The sequence below is a fragment of the Lissotriton vulgaris genome, chromosome 4_1, assembly GCF_964263255.1.
Source record: "Lissotriton vulgaris chromosome 4_1, aLisVul1.2, whole genome shotgun sequence".
Lineage (NCBI taxonomy): Eukaryota > Metazoa > Chordata > Amphibia > Caudata > Salamandridae > Lissotriton > Lissotriton vulgaris.
Genome location: NC_141691.1, coordinates 1,596,206,158 through 1,596,228,315, shown reverse-complemented (window position 1 = coordinate 1,596,228,315; position 22,158 = coordinate 1,596,206,158). Strand labels below are relative to the sequence as shown.

The following is a 22,158-nucleotide window of genomic DNA, read 5'->3' as shown; positions in this document are numbered from 1 at the left end:
TGCAACAGGCAATAGAGGAAACATCAGGGGGAAATGACATGCAACCTGCTGTTGAGTAGATTGCCTAAGAGGCAGTTGGGATTCTGTGATGTATTGATATGTATTGATATGACATGTCGATGTTTGAGACAATGCACGGCAGACATGCGCCAACCAGTGACTTAAATGTTCCAACTTGGTACTGAATGGGGCTCAAACAAATGTCGTTTTGTGTTTGAAATCAAGAAAGTAATTTGGAAAAAGAAGTTTATACCGCCAGCAATGAAGGTGTACATGAGTGGGCATTGAACAGACAGTAACTTACATGCACTAAATAATATGAAAACCAGCATATTTATAAAAAAAACATATGGATGACAATATGTAGACACCAAGGAAAATTGCACAGTCTACCTGCGAACACGAACAAGGAACATTTTTATTAAAAAAAAGCCCCTTCCTTGAAGCACTGTCTTCAGACAACTGCATGGGTACCTGTTCTACATCTCTGATTATTAAAATTCGGCTGGCAATAAAGACCACTCACTGCCATGGAAAGTCACAATCATGCTCAATGAAGAGGGCTTGTGGGGAAATGTCTTCAGTTATTCACAATATTTGTATGTTTATGTTTTATGAAATCAAGTGAATCAGAACCCCACCCTCACTTCTCACGGTGTCTCCTCTTGGTCATACTTTTTGCCCGCAAACCACAGTAGCTCAGTTGTGACGCCACATTTTTCCTAAGCAGAACAACGTGTACCCTGTTAACAGTTCACACCCTGGTGGTTCTGGCTTCCATTTTGTCTGTCCTTCCTGAACGGATGTTTCAAATAGGCCTCTTGGGGATCCTGTTTCCTGCCAAAACTGTGCTGTTCCAAAACAATTAAACATTGGCAGCTCACTAGGGAAACAGATGAAAAGTTTGAAGCTCACAGGTTCTAAAGGAAGCACGCATTACCAGATGATTTCTCTATAGGGCAAAAAGCTCAATTAGCAGATTTTGTTGCCCAAGAGAGAAGGTGACGTTGCTGAAAATACACGAGATGCAACCTGTTAATATTATTTTATGATGAAGAGTATAAACAAAACGAGCTCCAGAGCTGCCAATACCATTCATGTTTAGCACATAGTAAAATAGGTGCTAAATGTGTCTACCATATATATCCAGTGTCAATTGTCACACATTCACTATACATGGATCTTGAATTACTAGCTGATGCACAGTAGCAACATAGTTAACAATGTTACAATAATGAACGCTCCTTACATCATCAATGTATCTTATTTTTTAACAGCTAGATTTTTTAAACATTTGCTTTTATAAGAAAGGTTCTTCGTTTATTAGGGGTTAAATTGTCTACAATATACATTTTAAAATATGTACTTTAAAATGTTTTTCTGAACCAATACATACTATTATTCGTAGATTGGCATAGTACTATGTAAATTGATACTTGTATAGCGCACTACTCACCCGCAAGGGTCTCAAGGCGCTTGTACGAATACCGCAGTGGAACTCATCCTGGCTTTCCCTGTGAGGCGTCCACTCCTGGGCACCCCCAAGGTGGAGGCCAGGCATCCTTAGCGTTGTCAGGGCTGTTGTGGAGATTGAGCAAGCTATTGCCCAGAGTTGCAGAGTGGGACTCCATGATTGGAATAGGCACCGAGGCGAGAATTATCAGGTCCGTGGAATTTTTGAGGCCAAGACCCGCCGAGGCGGGGAATTGAACCTTGGTCCCGGGCTAGACCTCTGCATCAGGGTCTGCCGCTCTGATCATTGAGCCACACTTCTCCACATATGCCACGCATACCAATAGATACATGGGAGAATGGCCTCCTATGCAAGGGATTTTTGACCTATTAACGTGGGAGTGCCACTTGCTTAATTCCTTGTAGTGTAATCACATGGAATTACCCCAAAAATACACAAGATTAAGAAGAATTACACGATAATAGTACTTCTGCATTTAGCGCTATTTTCTTAGCACACAAATCCCTCCTCACATCTACAATAGATGTGAAGATGCATTTTGTGGGGAAAAAACGAGCAATATGCAACAGAACACATACAAATTACTCATAATGACTTCAAATGAGTCAAGAAGAATTCGTCCGGAGTAATTGAAATTCTACCCAGGCCTAATATTAACAAGGGGCCGAGACCGGCTGAGCAGCTGCTGTATGCAGGCAGAGGGATGCATGTTGCAGACTTGTACTATGGCATGAGAGGCCAGACGGGATCTGGAACAGAGAGCTGAAGCCCCATAGGCGACAGGCGCTGTGCCCTGGACTCCCACTCTGGGCCTGGCCCGGGCGGCAGACGTGTGAGAGACCCTGCTCCGTTCGGTGCCTGCACATTGTCCCTGAAGAAGGCCCGGGTGGGGCCTAATGGAAGCCATGTGAGGCCTACTGGACCTCGGGTGGAAACTGCTGTCCCTAAGGGCTGACCCCTGAGTGAGTAGTGGTGGTGATAAGAGAATAAAATAGGAAAGCTTGAGGGACCTCGTTTCCCCGAACAAACTTTTTGGAGGGGATTTTCTCCCTGGAAGCGCGGTATTGGACGCAAGGAGAGGCCCGAACCCTGACAACCTGTTAGTTGAGGCTGATGAGGTCCCCCATCATGATCCCTGGGTGAGAGCAATTTTCCTCCACGACACAGTGGGGACTGTGCACTGCAGTTTCTGACCAGGAGGCACATAGGTCATTGTTGGTGGGGTAGTATGGCGAGGGGACACAGCTCTTGTCTGCAAAACATCATGGGGAAGGAGACATTTGCAAAGCCAACGCAGGCCAGCAAGATTGTAAATTATACCCACTCCAGGCACCCGGAGGATACAGCGAGGTACCCAGGGGCAGCGGGGAGCCCCTGCGAGCTCAGCCCAGACGCTTGCGGGTCTGATGCCGGCCATACAGGGGCCATGGGAAGACCTGGTTATGAAATTAGACTCAGTGGTGGATGAAGTATACCTCCTTAGAGTGGACCTGTGGTAAGTCACCACTACTGCGCAAAATGTGGTGGACTTGCAACAGGAAGTGTGAATACTAGCAGACTCGGTGTTGACGTTGCAGAAGTTAACTACCCGGCTGGAGGAGAGGATTGAAGACTGAGTGCGAGCCTTGTAAAAATAATTTGAGGTTCATTGGGTTCCCGGAGAATGTTGATGGGCAATCGTTGGAGTTGTTTTTAGAGGACTGGATTGCAAAGATTTTTGCACAAAGTGACACTGCAATTTTTAATGCTCACTTTTTAAGTGCTTTTAAACTACACTGGGTTTGAAATTTACCTGTGGTAGAAATCTTGTATTGCTGCACATATACTTCTAACCTGCACTCGCACTTTAACTGGCCAAGGTGAGCTCGTATACTCCGCTTGTTAGGGCGGGTCACCGAGCACGTGCCATCTTGGTCAGGGTTCCAGTTGCCTTCCCACAAAATGCTCCTCCCTATTTAAGGAGAGCAAATGCAAGCGCGCACGCCCACAGATCCACAGTCTTGATCTGAATTTAAGCAGATCCTGACCAAGTGTTGAGACGTTAATGACACAGCCCTAACACTTTTTGAACTTAGACCTTAATGATGATCGATTGATGAGACCTGATATATACACAGCCTGCAGCGGCAGGAAGAGATTTCAAGTCACAATCTGAATTTTAAGCAGATCCTGACCAAGTGTGGAGACGTGAACCAGACAGCCTCCACACCATTTGAACTTAAACCTGAATCATGATCAAATTGATGAGACCTGATACACACAGCCTCTACACCATTTGAATTTAGTCTGACTGAGTGAAGGAGACTTCGGGCTCCTGCTAGGATTACAGCCCTACCATTGAGAGTGACCACACTGGCACCCTTTGAGTCCACCTGTGCTTAATTAGGCTGTCCATTTTCTGTCAAAGTCCTGATGAAGTCCCGCACTGACACACCATCAGTGCAGATTTAGGGTTGAAACGTCGACAATCTGAATCGTAGACCAGTTGAGATATCCTGCGATGAGACTCATTAATTAAGTCCGCACTGAACTGTGAAAATAGTATATTTCTGGCCACAACCCCTAGGGGCCACAACCCCTACCCTCCCTTCCCCAATCACCTTGTATATATTACCCAGTCACCACAGCACTGAGCACCAAAGTCACCTTTGTCACATATTACTTGTCACAATGTATATATTCTATGACAGCCTTGCAAATGTACATTTGGGTATTTTCCATAATTTATAAAAGCTCTTCAATACTCTTTTTGGTTTGTGTGTGTATTACAATTGATTCTTCATTGTTTGCATAGTCCTTTTGAGTAACCTTACTTTCTCAAGAAATATAATCTTAGTACCCGACAGAACTGTTTGTATTATAAGTATTGTCCAAGTGGGAATGTCAAACAGTGCTATACGAGGGAGCAACTTCTTACTTTCGGTGAGTAAGGTGGCGTGGGACACAGAGGTAAAGAATGAAGAGAAAGCAGGGCCCACCCGACCACTATGTCATCAGACAGCCTCAAATGCAGGCTAATTAACGTTAGGTCTCTAATAAAACATCCTCAAGATATTTATATGTTACTGGAGGACCATGATTTGGATGCTCTGTTCTTAACAGAAACTTGGACACGGTCAGACTCAAATGTCCAATTGGGGCTAGTTTGCCCCTCGAAATATAAAGTGTTCCATAAAACGAGACTTAGTGGAAGAGGAGGAGGGGTGGGCGTAATATACAAAGAGAAATGGAATTTTGCCCCCTTTAATATTGACGAAGTGGAGGGCATTGAAATGTTAGGATTCCACCTTAAAGATATCAAGGGACAACTGGTCTCTGGGATGGTGTGCTATCGACGCCCTGGAGGACTGAGCCCTCAATACCAAGCCCTAATTGACACTATATATAACTGCTCACTTACTCATTCCAGAATGATTATCTTGGGTGATTTTAACGTCTGGGAAAATGGGAGTTCTGGCCTGGCCCTGAGGAAAATAATACAAGCATGTGAGAATATTAACATGCATCAACTGGTACGACAACCAACACATCAGGGAGGGGATGTATTAGACCTACTATCCGCATAGCACACGGAGGTAGTGATGGGAGAAATATTACCGTTGTGCTGGACGGATCATTTTTTTGCGCAATTCCTGCTATTACTTCCTAAAATTAGTAATAGAATCTCTCATTTGAGTGATACCCCACAGGGACGGGATTGGGCTAAATTAGGGAACATTAAGCAACTTTCGTTATGCTCTGAAAACAGCCCTTTTGACACTAATAAATCTGTGGAAGAAAACTATCTTAATTTCCATTACCAGATATATAACACTTGATCAACTGATCCCAATGAAAACCCTAAAAAACAGGGATAAACCATCAGCCCCATGGTATAATGTGGAGCTAAAGGCACAAAGGAAAAAATGTAAGCAGGCAGAGAGGAAATGCTATAAGGAAAGCGACAAAATAACCTTGAAAATAGCACTGAATTCACATAAAGGAGCAATTACTAAGGCTAAAGCCTAATATTACGAGAAAACTATCTTACAGGCAACCAACAGGGTTAAAGCCATATTCAATATAGTGAAGGATTTATCCAAACCTGAATGTATGAAAAATATGATTGTAGCTATGCAAGGATACAGTTAATCATCACATTCTGTTGAAAAGGCTTAAGGAATCCGGAGTTGATGGTTTGGTGCTCAATTGGTTTTAGTCATATCTTTCAGCTAGACAGCAGGCAGTAACCATTCAACCTTTTGTATCACTCCATAAAGCACAGAGTTCCCCAGGGATCGGCAATTGCCCGATTTTATTTAACATATACCTGCGCCCGCTTATCTCTATCATTAAATCCTTCGGGATTGAGGTAGTGAAGTATGGGGACTATTCACGGCTTGTCTTCTTGTTAGAAGGATCTCAAGCAATATCAATGGAAAGATTCCATGAGTGAATGTTAAGAACAACAGAATGGCTCAGGGACAATTCACTACAATTTAATAGAGATAAAACTGAAATTGTAAACTGTACAGTGAGCAAGATTTCTCGCTCACTCCCGGATGATTTCTGGCCTACCCCAACACACAACCCACTGATTCAATCTAAGTCTGTGCATAATTTGGGGGTAATATTTGACAGTAGTCTACAGCTGGACTCACACGTAAACAGAATAGTTGGTACCTGTGTATCCTTGATCAGAGCTTTACAGAAAATACTACCACTACTGTCTGCTTCCGGCTAGGTCGCAGGTGGTGAGGAGTGTCATCTTGAGCAGACTGGATTACGGTAATGCCTTGCTACTTGCAGCCCCAACATTTCTAATTAAAAAGCTACAGAGAATTCAGACAATTGCAGCCAAGCTGGCTTTAAAAAGACAGCGTAGATCCTCAGCATCTTTAGCTTTGAAGGATCTACACTGGCTACCAATTTTGCAGAGAATGCAATTTAAGACACTCTTTATTGTCCATAGGGCCCTACATAAAGCTGGACCTAAACCACTTCAGAACAAGTTTATTTGGTATACTCCAACTAGAAATCTTCGCGTATCAACGGCAAAACTGGTGTTTACAGCCAGATTTAAAAATACACGGCTGGGAGGCAGATCATTTAGCTCTGTAGCCTCACGTCTGTGGAATAAATTACTGTTTAACCTAAGACAAACTGAGAATCTGCTGAATTTCAGAAAGTTGAAAACATGGCTCTTTCCTAGAGATTAGCTAGTCTTATCTTTGTCTTCAGTCATTTTTTTTTTTACTTGTAGGACTGTAACCAAGTCTGCGTCAGCAGGGTAACCGGAGCGTCAGGATACCCGTTGGGTGATAGTGCGCTATATAAGTCCTCAGTACAATATAATACAATACAATACAATACATCACAAAGACATTACGCCCCAAAGACTGTTGACATTTTTCACAATCGACCAGGCCCACCCTCTTTAAAGTTACACTTAACTGAAACTTTACCCTATCAGGCAGCTTATCTATTGTCCCCCTGGTCCTTCAAAAACTTTTAGTGACACGTTAATTAATCTAGTCGGCATACTGGTGACCAAGACTGCTAACTTTAATATTGTGGAGGATCTGGATCTGCACCTGGAGGCCGGCCAAGACAGTGAGATTGCCATTTTTTGGCAGATCTTGCAGCTTGCCAGCTAGTGCAATGTGTCCCTAGTGTTACACATTCATCAGGGCATCTCTTTGACCCGTTGTTCACAAACATACCATCTATAAAGGCTCACCCCCCCCTCTCCCTATGGCCTGGTTGGGCCACTTTTTAATCTCCATGAAGTTACAGGGTGAAGGCCCAACATCCTGTGTTTGCCCCAAGCCCATTCTGTAATGCACCTGGCACAAGCTGGATGCAAATCACTTTTGAGATCTCCTACTAACTCAGAAACCTCATATGCCTTCTGATACAGTAGCAAACAGCCTTTTCCATGAATGGCTCATGCATACTCCTGACAAATGCATTCCAGGCAAACATACATATAGTTTAAGAACACTTGCCAGTCCTCTGTTTAACGAGACACTAACCAAGGTGGAAACAAACTGCAAGGTACTGAAACGTGCCTGAAGACATTCTTATGATCCTGCTCTCAAGATACAATATCATTCAGCTTTTACGGTGTATCATAAACTCATTCGAAAGTCTAGAGCTGACTACTTTTCAGATAAAATTAAAAACAGCAGCAACCCAGCTAAAAGTATCTTCTCCCTTCTAAAGGACCTTAGAAACCCTTCTCCGGCAGGAGAACCCACTACTACCCGAAACATTAAGCGTGAGGATCTGGCCACCTTTTTCATTAAGAAGGTTGAGGGTATCTACAAAATCTTCCCCCCACTACCGGCAATGAAGGTCCTGAGGCTTTTACTAGTCTCCCTGATCCCTCATTACTCTCTTTTCCAGCGTTATCCCATGATGAATTGTGCACCCTTTGCAATAAAATAAAATCAGGCTTACCAGCTGACCCACTTAAACCGAACCAGTTCCAGAAATTTCTACCACAGCTTTAATCTATTTTCTGTGAACTGATAAATCTGTCCTTGTCGTCAGCTGTGGTACCCGCTGAGTGGAAACATGTCAAGGTTATTCCTCTGTTAAAAAAAGACAACTCTTGATGTATCCAAGCCAGAAAACTTTTGCCCCATTTCCCTACTTCCCTTTAGGGCAACAATTACCGAATCCCACATCAACTCAAATGTAACCGAATTTGTGGAGTCCAGTGAAATATTGGACTCCTTGCGGAACGGCTTTAGACCCCGCCACAGCACCAAATCTCCTCTGCTGGCAGTTACTGAATACTTGTGGGGCCACCTGGAAGAGGGCAACACCTCAGCACTGATCCTACTCGACCTAAGCGCCTCATTTGACACCATATCACATGCGATAATGTTGCAACGCCTACAGGAGATAGGTACTGGAGGTGCCATCCTAACTTGGTTTACATTGTTTCTGTCTGAAAGGTCTCTTCAAGTGGTTCCCCCCCCTATGGCTCTCAGGTGATTAACGCACGTTATGGAGTGCTGCAGGGATCCGCTCTTAGCCCTACGCTATTCAACATATATATACAACCCCTTGCGGTTGTAGTAAAAGATAACAGGCACTCTCTGGTTTCCTATGCTGATGATACTCAGCTTGTGATCTATCTTTCCAACAACTCTAGCCACAACAAGGTCAAGTTCCAGGATGATGGGGTGGCTATTACGGTTTGCATGGCGGCCAGCTGCCTGCAGTTGAATGCTAACAAATCAGAGATCTTTCTCCTAGAAAGACACACCCATATATGAAGCAATCGTTGGTGGTCTGCCTCATTGGGGGCACCCCCATTGCCTAAGGAGGCAGTAGGAGGCAGTAAAAAATCTGGGTGTCTGGATAGATAGTACTTTGACTTTTCAGGTACAGACAAAATCAATGGCTGGTGTCTGTTTTGGGCTCTTACGAGGAAGCCTCTGCTCGGGTTCTTTGATGCACAGACACACCAGATTATTATCGAGTCCACCATACTCTTGAGACTGGACCATTGTAACTCTCTGTACCTGAGCGCCAACGAAGCAAGGATTAATTGTCTTCAGAGGGTGAAAAATGCTGTGGTGTGTACTCTATTCACCCTTCTTAAATCCCGTTCAGTCTCCAACTCCCTCCACAAGCTGCATTGGCTTCCGGTGGAGAAGAGAATCCACTTTAAGACACTGTGCATTTCACACAGAATTCTCAATTCCCAAGCTCCCCCTAATCTATCCAATCTACTATTCCCTTACCTCCCTGGCCGCACGTTGCGCTCTGCAGATCAATACCTGGCATGTGTTCCTCGAGTTAGAAGAGCATGGGCGGGTGGTCGGTTGTTCCGTGCCCTGGCATCGGCCCTTTGTAATGCCCTCCCTGGTACCATCAGTAGTATCCAAAACCACTGGGCATTTAGAAAGGTTGTAAAGACCTGGCTATTTCCGGCATAATCCTCCTGCCTTGTATTTCCTCCTTGTCTTGGGATTTGGAACCAGCGCTGGGACGCCCCATTGCAGGGGCAGCCGGATCACTGACATAATATCGACAGTCTAAATATCGAGTTACAAAAATATCGAGGTAAAAATATAGAATGCCAGAATATTGACTTCCTATCTACAAACAGGTAAGTACAAAAATATCGACTCCAAAATATCGATAGGAAAAAATATAGACAGTCAAAATATCGATTTTTTTAAATATCTTAAAAGTAATTTAAAAGCAATATAATAATAAATATAATTAATTTAAACATACTTAAAATACTTAAATACACTTAAAATAAATACATTATTAATGTAAATTTAAAAAAAAAATGTAATTTTAAAACATATATATATATGTATGTATAATATATATATATATATTATATATATATATATATATGAAAGAAATGTTCCTGTTCCGTCAATGAGTGACGGAAACACACCAGGTGCGGACCTCCAAACCAACCTCGTCACTGCAGCGGAAAGTTTTCCAAAAGAAGATGCAAGTCAACAAATAGGTGGCAGAGTAAAGTTTTTATTCAAATTAAAGGACAAATGTCCATCCGACGACGCGTTTCACTCCTCTAGGGAGCTTGATCACATATATATGTATATATATAAATGTATATATATTTTAAACAGGAAGAAGATCATTTGGGGGAGGACATGCCACAGTGATTGGGCGCTGAGGAAGGCCACAGAGCCGAAATGCATTCGCCGCCACTGCTTACCTGTGAAATAAACGGCTGTTTGTCCTGCAATCCCTCTGGCCTCTGAGTTCTTCTTAATTGGAGTGCTTTCCCGTCATATTTTCTGCGCGAGCCAGACGACGCAGTACAGTTGGCCCCGATGCACTCAAGTGTCCCACCAGCAATTCTGGCAACATGCTGCTTGCAGTAATTTTGAACAATCGAGGTATCGATAGCTGTTGGGACAGCCAGAGACACAAGCGTTCCAGTGGGGAGTATCTGGTATTTGACCGGTGAGGGATCACAGCCCGTATTGACTGCCCCTGCTCATTGGATTCAACGCGTGCGGTCATTGGTAGCAACGGTACGAGGGACCAGGTACGGGCAGCCGTGGATGTTCCTAGGTGTTGGATGAGCGCCTACCTCTGTCTTCCTGCATCCAGCAAAAGCCTACTGCGGACCCCATTCCCCTACACCACCCACCCGGACCAGCCGTCACAGTGCATCCTGGGAGATGTGGTTCAAAAACTTTGGAGAACTACGGAGGGTGAGCCGACTGCCTCGAGGGGGAGGGGACTCTCATGCTGGAGAATATTTTAAACAGGAAGAAGATCATTTGGGGGAGGACATGCCACAGTGATTGGGCGCTGAGGAAGGCCACAGAGCCGAAATGCATTCGCCGCCACTGCTTACCTGTGAAATAAACGGCTGTTTGTCCTGCAATCCCTCTGGCCTCTGAGTTCTTCTTAATTGGAGTGCTTTCCCGTCATATTTTCTGCGCGAGCCAGACGACGCAGTACAGTTGGCCCCGATGCACTCAAGTGTCCCACCAGCAATTCTGGCAACATGCTGCTTGCAGTAATTTTGAACAATCGAGGTATCGATAGCTGTTGGGACAGCCAGAGACACAAGCGTTCCAGTGGGGAGTATCTGGTATTTGACCGGTGAGGGATCACAGCCCGTATTGACTGCCCCTGCTCATTGGATTCAACGCGTGCGGTCATTGGTAGCAACGGTACGAGGGACCAGGTACGGGCAGCCGTGGATGTTCCTAGGTGTTGGATGAGCGCCTACCTCTGTCTTCCTGCATCCAGCAAAAGCCTACTGCGGACCCCATTCCCCTACACCACCCACCCGGACCAGCCGTCACAGTGCATCCTGGGAGATGTGGTTCAAAAACTTTGGAGAACTACGGAGGGTGAGCCGACTGCCTCGAGGGGGAGGGGACTCTCATGCTGGAGAATATTTTAAACAGGAAGAAGATCATTTGGGGGAGGACATGCCACAGTGATTGGGCGCTGAGGAAGGCCACAGAGCCGAAATGCATTCGCCGCCACTGCTTACCTGTGAAATAAACGGCTGTTTGTCCTGCAATCCCTCTGGCCTCTGAGTTCTTCTTAATTGGAGTGCTTTCCCGTCATATTTTCTGCGCGAGCCAGACGACGCAGTACAGTTGGCCCCGATGCACTCAAGTGTCCCACCAGCAATTCTGGCAACATGCTGCTTGCAGTAATTTTGAACAATCGAGGTATCGATAGCTGTTGGGACAGCCAGAGACACAAGCGTTCCAGTGGGGAGTATCTGGTATTTGACCGGTGAGGGATCACAGCCCGTATTGACTGCCCCTGCTCATTGGATTCAACGCGTGCGGTCATTGGTAGCAACGGTACGAGGGACCAGGTACGGGCAGCCGTGGATGTTCCTAGGTGTTGGATGAGCGCCTACCTCTGTCTTCCTGCATCCAGCAAAAGCCTACTGCGGACCCCATTCCCCTACACCACCCACCCGGACCAGCCGTCACAGTGCATCCTGGGAGATGTGGTTCAAAAACTTTGGAGAACTACGGAGGGTGAGCCGACTGCCTCGAGGGGGAGGGGACTCTCATGCTGGAGAATATTTTAAACAGGAAGAAGATCATTTGGGGGAGGACATGCCACAGTGATTGGGCGCTGAGGAAGGCCACAGAGCCGAAATGCATTCGCCGCCACTGCTTACCTGTGAAATAAACGGCTGTTTGTCCTGCAATCCCTCTGGCCTCTGAGTTCTTCTTAATTGGAGTGCTTTCCCGTCATATATATATATATATATATATATATATATATATATATATATATATACATATTATTAACAAAACATATACAAAATTTTTCCGTAGGATAGCGAGAGGGTTAAATTTACTATTCACACTCCAGAGAGTGCAACAGTAGGAAAAGCGTTGGATAGCGTAGGGGTAAAAATTACTATTCCCACTCCAGAGAGCGCAACACTTAGGGAAAGCGTTGGATAGCGTAGGGGTAAAAATTACTATTCCCTCTCCAGTGAGTGCAACAGTAGGGAAAGCGCTGGATAGCGTAGGGGTAAAAATTACTATTCCAACTCCAGAGAGTGCAACAGTAGGGCAAGCGTTGGATAGTGAGAGGGTAAAAATTACTATTACCACTCGAGAAAGAGCAACAGTAGGGAAAGCTCTGGATAGCGTAGGGGTAAAAATTACTGTTCCCACTCCAGAGAGCGCAACAGTAGGGAAAGCATTGGATAGCGTAGGGGTAAAAATAACTATTCCCACTCCAGAGAGTGCAACCACAGGGAAAGCGTTGGATACCGTTGGAGTAAAAATTACTATCCCCACTCCAGTGAGTGCAACAGTAGGGAAAGCGTTGGATAGCGTAGGGGTAAAAATTACTATTCCCACTCCAGTGAGTGCAACAGTAGGGAAAGCGTTGGATAGCGTAAGGGTAAAAATTACTATTCCTACTCCAGAGAGTGCAACAGTAGGGAAAGCGTTGGATAGCGTAGGGGTAAAAATTACTATTCCAACTCCAGGGAGTGCATCAGTAGGGAAAGCGTTGGATAGTGTAGGGGTAAAAATTACTATTCCAACTCCAGGGAGTGCATCAGTAGGGAAAGCGTTGGATAGTGTAGGGGTAAAAATTACTATTCCTACTCCAGAGAGTGCAACAGTAGGAAAAGCGTTGGATAGCGTAGGGGTAAAAATTACTATTCCAACTCCAGAGAGTGCAACAGTAGGGAAAACTTTGGATAGCGTAGGGGCAAAAATTGCTATTCCCACTCCAGTGAGTGCAACAGTAGGGAAAGCGTTGGATAGCGTAGGGGTAAAAATTACTATTCCCACTCCAGTGAGTGCAATAGTAGGGAAAGTAAATACTTCATATATAAATATAAATAACATAAATATTAATACCAATTACAAAATAATTTAAATATTTTACAATTTTATAAAACATATTAATTAATTAAAATTACAAATAAAAATTAAATAATAATAAAAATTACCTACTAATACTAATTATTTACCAATTACCAATAAATTAATTTATAATATAAAAATAAATAAAAATTAGACACAAAAAATATTTAAAAAATGTAATTACTTATAATTTAATTACTTCCCAAGCTATTCCCCTATAAGCACACAACCCACTACAGAAAATAATGTAATAAAATTAACATATTTATGAATTAATCAATTACAATAAATTACCAACTATATATTTTAATTAATTACCAATTAATAATTAATCAACAAGTATTTCTAAATAAATACCAATAAATAAATTAACATATTTAATTAATTATAATTAAATTACTTCCCACCCTATTCCCCTATAAACCCACAACCCGCTACAGAAAATAAATTACTAAAATTAACATATTTATCAATTAATCAATTACAATTAATTACCAATTATATTTTAATTAATTGCCAATGAATAATTAATTAACAATTAATTCTAAATAAATACCAATAAATAATTTAACATATTTAATTAATTATAATTAAATTACTTCCCACCCTATTCCCCTATAAACCCACAACCCGCTACAGAATTATATTACACAAAAATTAAAAATTTATATTAACTTACCTTTAATTCGATATTTTTGTTGTCTATATTATGTCTAGTCGATATTATTTCCATTCTATATTTTTGATTCGATATTATGTCCATTCTATTCGATATTAAAATTTTCTAGTCGATATTTTGGTAGTCTATATTATGTCTAGTCGATATTTTGTCTATTCTATATTTTTTACTCGACATTATGTCTAGTCGATAATTAAAACTCGATATGTTGTCTCTATACCGGGGCAGCCATGTGCTTTATAAATTTGGTAACATAACATAAATTTAGTAACATTAAGGCAGTTTTGCATCAGCAACCCAATTTCAGTTCAATTAATATTTTTTTTATCTTAGTTAACGTAACACAACCTTGTAATACACATGTGTGCTTAAACAGTCACTAAAAACCCAACCTTGGGTATGGAAAATTGTTATGATTCAAAAGTAGAGCAGAACATGACCAGGATGAGATGAGCATATCATTGCATTCCTAAAGGCTGATGAATTGGAAGGAGCCAAGCAAAACTTTAAAAAGTGATTATTCCATTACAAGTTGAGTACTTTGTTGATGTATATTTACTGCTTTTCAGGAGGCTCTGCACTTTCACAAAAGTAGACAATGGGCACAAAGTAATATAATGAACAACTTACAGGAGCTTAATTAATTAGTCATTCTAAATTTCATATAGCGATACCAATCGTTTTTTGTGGCATTAACAGTGGAGAGCTGAGAGCTTGCATAGCCTATCAAGCAGATGGTATCTCCTTCAGCAGTAAGATAAGCATCTCTTTATTAGGTAAAGGAAGAGGTTACCTGAACAAAATTAATGTACAGTAAGCCAAACCACTGATATGTATAAAAGAGTAGGCAAAAAAAAACAATTTTGGGACAAAGGTACTCTTCAAGTACCAGTTAAATGTCCTCGGTCTATTCAATATTCCAGTAGTTGTTCAGTTTGCTATAAATTAAATGTTGTGAGAATTCACTGATGTATATGTAGAAGTCTGAGCTAACAATGTGCTGTATTATTCTGGTTTGGACTCCGAGTATGTACAGTACATTTTTATAACTTCAGATCTGTTGCAACACACCAGTGTGCTATATTGGAGAAGCGCATCCTCTATGTATCCGCTGGTGTTTGATTACACATAATATCGGACCCAAAAATATTGTGCAACAAAATATTATGTCAAGAATATCAAGGATAAAAATATTGTGAATGTAAGTTTCTATAGGTAAGCAAAGTTCTATTATACCTCCACACACATGTATCTTGAAGCTATATATATATATATGTATATATAGCTTCAAGGTACAAATATGTGGAGTTAACAATGGTAAATCTATACTTACCTATTTGCACTCATCTTCTCGATATTTATACACAATATTCTGTCCACACAATATTCTGTTAGTGATCTGCTGAGAAATATTTAGGATTACATTTATCACCTCAGTCTATGACCATAGGTACAGGAAAGGTGGGTGAAGTGTTAAAGTGGTTGTTTCCTTTTTCAGTTAGGTAAATCTTGAGTTTTTGAATCATTTTTAACCTTTATAGGGAAATAATGCATAACTGTTCTGCCATTATCTCTGTTATAAAAGGTAACAGTTTTCATTAGACCTGATGAACCAGGAAATGCTTTTGTGTATTTAATGAAAAATGTATATGTTCTTATTCACCCTAATCCAGGACAATCATTTTCTTAAAGGTAGATGATCGAAACATTCTCTTAAGGCAATCTTGCATCAATTTGGTACATATACTGGTTAACTTCAATGTAGGGGCCTGCTATTTTAGAAATTTGTCTCCAGCCAAAATAAACTTTTCAATTTCGGACAAGGAACAAATGCCCATAAAATCAGCATGTTCAGAATAGAGATATTACTTCAATGATGTTCATTTATCTTTCATATAACATATTTCTGACATCAGAACAAGTGATGACTGTCAGGAAACTACACTGTGTGCAAAGATTTTGATTTTGTAAAGCACTTTCAATGCCTCATCAGAGCTGGTATGTAAATTCAATTACAATTTTGAAAATATGTAAAACCAAATTCGACAGCAGATATTCTTTCTTGCACTGTAGAGTACACTGAAGACAAACATTAAACTCCAAAGCAAGGCGTTGGATTTTGCTGATCACTGATTTATACGAACCATAGCGCCTTCAACATTGCTAGGTCAGGTAAGCAATGCTATGTAGGAGGACGAAAATAAAGTTTGGATTAAGCAGGATTCACGATGAACAATCTAAGATGTATTATGGTTTATAAGTCACTACGGTACATAAACACAGATGACCTGCTTAAAGATGTACTCTTCTGGCCGCTTGATGTCAAAATCTCCCAATCATGTTGACTATCAAACAAAAAAAATTTAATTGGTCCAAATAAATGTTTTATATTTATCCTAAAAGTGGCACCAAGAAAGCTAAAGGTTTATTAATGCCCATTCTAGAATTAAAATGGCATATAATAACATTGGGCTTTATACTAGAACTTTCAAACTCCAGGATGTTAACATCACTTTCATGGCATCTGATCAATCCAGCAATATTTTGGGTCATTAAAATGGTTTCCTAATGCTGAGACCCAAGTACTAATTGTTTTAATTGGCTATTTGGCTTCATTGTCTAGACCTCTTGACGGCAAAACAATTATTTTATTTTGCAAGTACATAACTTTCTGGAGGAGCGCATACAAACACTAAAGCAAAAGCTGATAAAAGGGTAGAGATAAGGAAAAGGAATTATTTAATCATACATGATGACTCAATGGCAATTATACAATGATATTTTTTTTTATAACTTCTATGATAATTAGGGAGCTAATAACATTCCACAAGTCTCTGTTAACCAAAGAATGTCATGAAATGGGGTAGGGCTGCACCCTACTAGGAGACGCATTCAGTGAGGGAATGTATGTTACTCTTGATACCTAATGCTATGGAGCTGGATGATGGAGGGAAGTACCCACTAGCAACAAGGGACAGTCAAAACAATATGTGTGCTCCTAGTGTGCAGTGATAGAGGTTTATTTGTCACACATTTTAATACATACATTTGTCTGAATGTTTGAGCTATTGGAATTGTAAATGACACATGTTTTATTTATGTGTTGGTTTTGAAAATAGCGAAATAGCTTTGTCATTTATAATGCCAATAGTTATAACTTTCGCAAATGTGACACCTATAGCATTTGTAATGCAATATGTGTTGTATTTACGTGGCTTACATGTATTGATATTACAAATAATAATGGCTTTTATTTATTTTTAATAATTAATTCTTAAATAAAAGTTATTGTAATGTATAATGGCAATAGCTTAAACTTTTGTAAATAACTTTTGTGAAGATTATGTTCAGTGTATTTTATTGGGACGAAAATCCAAGAACAGAAGTGAAATATTAAAAAAAAATTGTGACATTTGTAATAAAGCTTGAAACCTTGTCAGGGTCAAGCTACTTAGTATATTGTGGGCTATGAGAAAGAGCTCTGTGGGAACTTTATGGGCTTTTGACTCTGCTCCACTCAGATAAAACAAAAGCTACTGCAGGCACCTCTACGCCTAGTGACGACATTGTGCCTGGAGAAGTGTAAGCAGCTGGGTGTAGGTCTCTGTACAAACAAATTCCCTTCCTCTGGAAATCCCCTCAGTAGCCACTCCGACTGGGGGAAGACACCACAATATTCTGTAATCATACGAATGAAGGGTCTCATTGCTTTTTGACTTGAGTGACTTCCAGGTCCTCCAGTTCTCGCCTCTCCCACCCTCTCTCCTCATCGTACACCATGAAGCTTAAAATGGTAGCACTAGGGATTTAGATTTAAATCTGAACTAATACGGGATGGCGAAACACTGATGCATTAACAGTGGAAGTAGGATTGGGATAGTCATAGAGATTCAACAGCTGGGGTAGGGTGACAAGGACTGTCCGCTCATATTTAGGTTTCACAGACAGTCAAGATTCTGCACCACTTAATGGAGAAGCATTGACGAGGAGTACCTCCCTTTGGGCATCTTCTTTCCAGGATCCCGGATGTATTGGTGCTATTGGGCACCGATTGGGCCATGGACAATTCAGGGTGATCTAGAATAGATTAGGTTGTCACAAGCGTGACAATGAAATGGCTTACAGAGTAGTGAGGGGCATGAGGGATTGTCTGGGAGGGGGGGCACTCTGCGGACAGCCCAGCTTGTGGGTGGTGGAGTTTAAGAGCATGTTAACCAACGAGTTCGAAAGGAGTGATCTGGAAGTCAAAGTAGTTTAAGGGACGTCTTTAGAAAGGATGGGTCGATAGATATTGTAAATAATGAAGCACAAGTTGGTACAAGTAGAGGGGCGTACAGAACTCTGGGGGTACCGTCTCTTGCACACACAGTAAAAATGGAAAAAATTAGGGAGTCCAGGATAGTTGCCCACCTTGATGGCCACTTTGAGGGATGTGGGACAAGAGTTGATTATATTAGTATTTTAATTGGATTTAGCCAATAGGATGGTGTAGATAAGTGCTGCAATGTGTTAACAATGTGAAGGGTGTTTTCATTAAAGCAGCCTTTAGCGCACTAGATTGCGAGCAAGTAGTGAGACCTGACACTCACTGTGTCATTTGGCCCAAGGGGCTGTGCCAACTAAGACAACCATCAGAGTCAAAGGAAGACATTGCACTACAGAAAAGCCAGAAAATTTAACATTTACTCACCTGGCAGCTAAGGGCAGCCTCTGATGAGCAGCAGATCCTCGTCACCTGCCCACGATCCTTTAGACCAAAACTTCTTCAATTAATCCCATGCCATAAGAGTCAGAAGAAAGTGTACTTGCAGTAACTCTCCCCTACTCCTGACACAGCAGCCAGGTTAAGTGGGTTCAACATTACAAATACTGCTACCAACTCCAAGGGGCGCCGGGAAAAATAAAACACGGCGGTGCGAAAGAGCTTAGCAGATCACAGTCTGTCTGAGAAATCCCAATTATAACGAACTCGTACAGGCCCCCTGTGACTAACTGGAATGGGACCACAACTCAGTACATATGGGTCTACCACTCATTAAGGAAGAGGCAATGGCCTGCTGACACAAGCCGACGGTTCGGTAAACAATAAGTCTCAGGCATCGACCCAGTAACGAATGCAAAGCAGAAAACCACCAGACTAAAACACCTGTTCCACCCGAACATCCAAGCAAACTCTGCAGCCGATTCTATGCCTGAAACTTCCAGTTTGGACGTCAATCGACTTCTCAGTCCAACAACAAAACTCAGTGATGGGAATAAAGAACAAGCACTCTGAGACCTTCGGGTAAAGTCCGCGCTGTATAAAAATGCATTAAATAAATAAATGAAAAAAAGCATAAGAGACAGCAGCCACCGCAGCAACCAGGGAGCACGGAAGATCACTATTAACAACAAGCTGAGGCAGGGAGATAAGAAGCGAAACAGAAAGCAGCTCACTATCTGGGCTGGGAGGAGACGTGGGAGGGCGGGGGCTTCCCGCGCATGCACGCTATTTGTAACTTTTGTGGTCCGAGCACCGGCGCCAAAGAGAAAGTGCGGGAGCTGAAGTCCTGTGTCCCAGGAGGGGGCCTGGGTGAAGAGTAGCGGATAGCACTGTGGGGCTCCCATGCCTAAGGAGAGAGCCCTGGGTCGTGCTAGCTGAGGAGCTGGAGGGCTCTGGAAAAGCGCCACAGCCAGCCGTTCAGGAGGATTCCCTCACAGACCAGGTGAGTGGGAGATTCTCCATTCACCTAGTGGTTGTGCCGATGAAGGCACAGTGTACAGATTTGTTTCCTGAGCAGACCCGCCATGCGGGCCGCTCCAACGATGGGGCAAGATTTTTTTTAGAAGTGAAAGTGGTGAAAGTGAAATTGCGATGCAGCGCGCGCTACGAAATTCGTTTTATTAATTAAAAGGGTTTATTTAACTCAAATTATCCATATTCCGGTTTTTAGCACCCCCCACCCTGCTACTCCCCCGCCCCGCCTGTCTGCCCCACCGTAACTCCCTCCACGGGCCGCGGCTGCCTAATTTCCCAAAGAGATTTGAAAGCAAAATGTTGCATTTGATATTTCACATACTTACTCATCTATCTGTGAGACACATGCTTCCACTTCTCGCAGTACAGTTTGAAGCTTGCATAGCAACTTCTGATACACATCTTGCGATTCTAAATCCTCCTCTTTCAGCAGATACCGCAGGCCATGGCCATCCTGTTGGCCTAAAGAGTGTCCTGATGGTGCCGCCATTGTTGTTATTGTGTGCTGGATGTACACCATAGGATTCAATTTACCTGTATGAGAAAACTTACAATTAATATGTGTAGTTTTTAGAGACAACAATCTAAGCATGACTTTTTGGAGCGCTTACAAGTTTATCAAAAATGATTATTGTGACGCATGTAAAACCAGCATTACACTACAATGCAAACGTACATTTGAAAACAGGGACAAAGTAAATTAACAGTAGCGAGAGGCTGGGGTAACTAAGCACAGATGATGTGGGCATTGTGTGATGGGCTGATATGGATTACACAGGAGAAATAGAGGTACTAAATGAAGTGCTCCAGCACATAAGGGCCATCACTAATGAAGATCCGAATTACCCTGTGGCACGTAATTTCAGAGAGGTCCATGATAAAGATCTGGACAAACTGAAATACTATGTAATAGATACCGTGCCACCACTCAAACAATGAGGTAATAGGAAGGCCATTCTTAGACATGTTGAGACCAAATATATTTTGGAATTGAATAGCAAGAGTCCGAATGGCCTAAATACAACTGAGGATCTACACACTTGGTTATGAAGAGGCCCATTTAACTAGGATTAGTTAAAACTCCATTGGTCAGCTGAAAAAAGAAAAAAGATTTCCTACATTTTTATCTTTTCACTGAATCACCTGATCATAGTCTAATGAAACTATGATCTCATTCCGACCCTCACTAGTTCCTCACTATTACAAGAGTCCAATGTGACATCCTACTCACGATATCTACCTTCGAACTGATTCAACAGGTTTACCATGTTTCGGTCCTAATACCCTCCTGTGCAATTTGTTGATTATGTATATCTGCTTTACTTCTATTTGTCTCTTTAACTAGATGTATCCTATGTAAAGCGCTCTGATATCCACAAGGATCTTGTTTGTGCTCTATAAAACCTTCAAATAAGGTATAGATGTATATATAACCTAATAGGATATATATTAGGTATTTCCTTCGCTGAGTCCTCTTCCTATGCACTTTGTTTCCCCATTTAGAGTTCCGATTTAGGCCTCCTATTGTAAGCTGATTTAAAAAAAGTTTTTCCACTGTCATGCACTTTATGTATAGGGTTAGTCTAGCACTACAAAGGGAGTACAACCTTTTGTTGTAGTCCTTAGCACGTTTTAATAAAATATTTTAACAGATTGTAGGAACAGCAAATGTTATCACTGTAATAATTTTTAAGATACAGGGCAGATGTAGAATAAACATGGTAATCTTAGGCCTAGTTTGCATAGGTGCAGTAGACCATTCAGGAGCGTTATTTGCACATCGTATTAATTGTTTAAAGTATTTTTACACATAATTAGTAAAAATTGTGAATATTATGTATTTATACTGATAGTATTGCGATGTTTGCACAGGATCACACAAATAGAGCCAAGGTATTTATACCAATACTTTTGCACAGCTTGTATAAAATTATTACAATGGTCCTGATTAAAGTTTTGTAGATTATATAGATGGTATGTATTAAACAGACAGTAATGTGAAATTACATGAATTGCACATTGCGCTAATTTGTACATGCAAAAGAGTACTGTATATCAGATTACCTGTAATAATTGAATTTCGCGCACAGGCCAATTTGCACATGCAAAAAAGTACTTTACATCTAATTACCTGTAAACTTGAAATGTAACAGTGATAAGGCTGATGTGGAAACAAACGGGCAGCCTGTTTTCCGTTATATATATATATACTGAAAAAAGCATAGGTTTCAGGGACGTTATAGTTAGAAATTAGCATTTAAAAAAACCTTAGAAATTCACTGAAAAAACCACAGGTTTCAGGGACTTTATAGTTAGTTCGATATTATACTCGTACAAAATAAGAGAAATTTGTCCGTTATACTTAGTAGAGCATAACTTCTTTTTGTGAATATATATGTGTGTC

General features: G+C 41.6%; 1 protein-coding gene across 2 annotated transcripts in view; it reads right to left on the bottom strand.

The window, feature by feature from the left end:
- The window catches only part of PREX2 (phosphatidylinositol-3,4,5-trisphosphate dependent Rac exchange factor 2), a 1,248,069-nt gene that overhangs the window by 570,823 nt on the left and 655,088 nt on the right, over positions 1 to 22,158 (bottom strand). For both annotated transcript variants that reach the window (XM_086965847.1, XM_086965848.1), the window contains exon 25: positions 20,081 to 20,288. In XM_086965847.1, the coding sequence (XP_086821973.1) occupies positions 20,081 to 20,288 (208 nt within the window). The remainder of the gene's footprint in view (positions 1 to 20,080; positions 20,289 to 22,158) is intronic.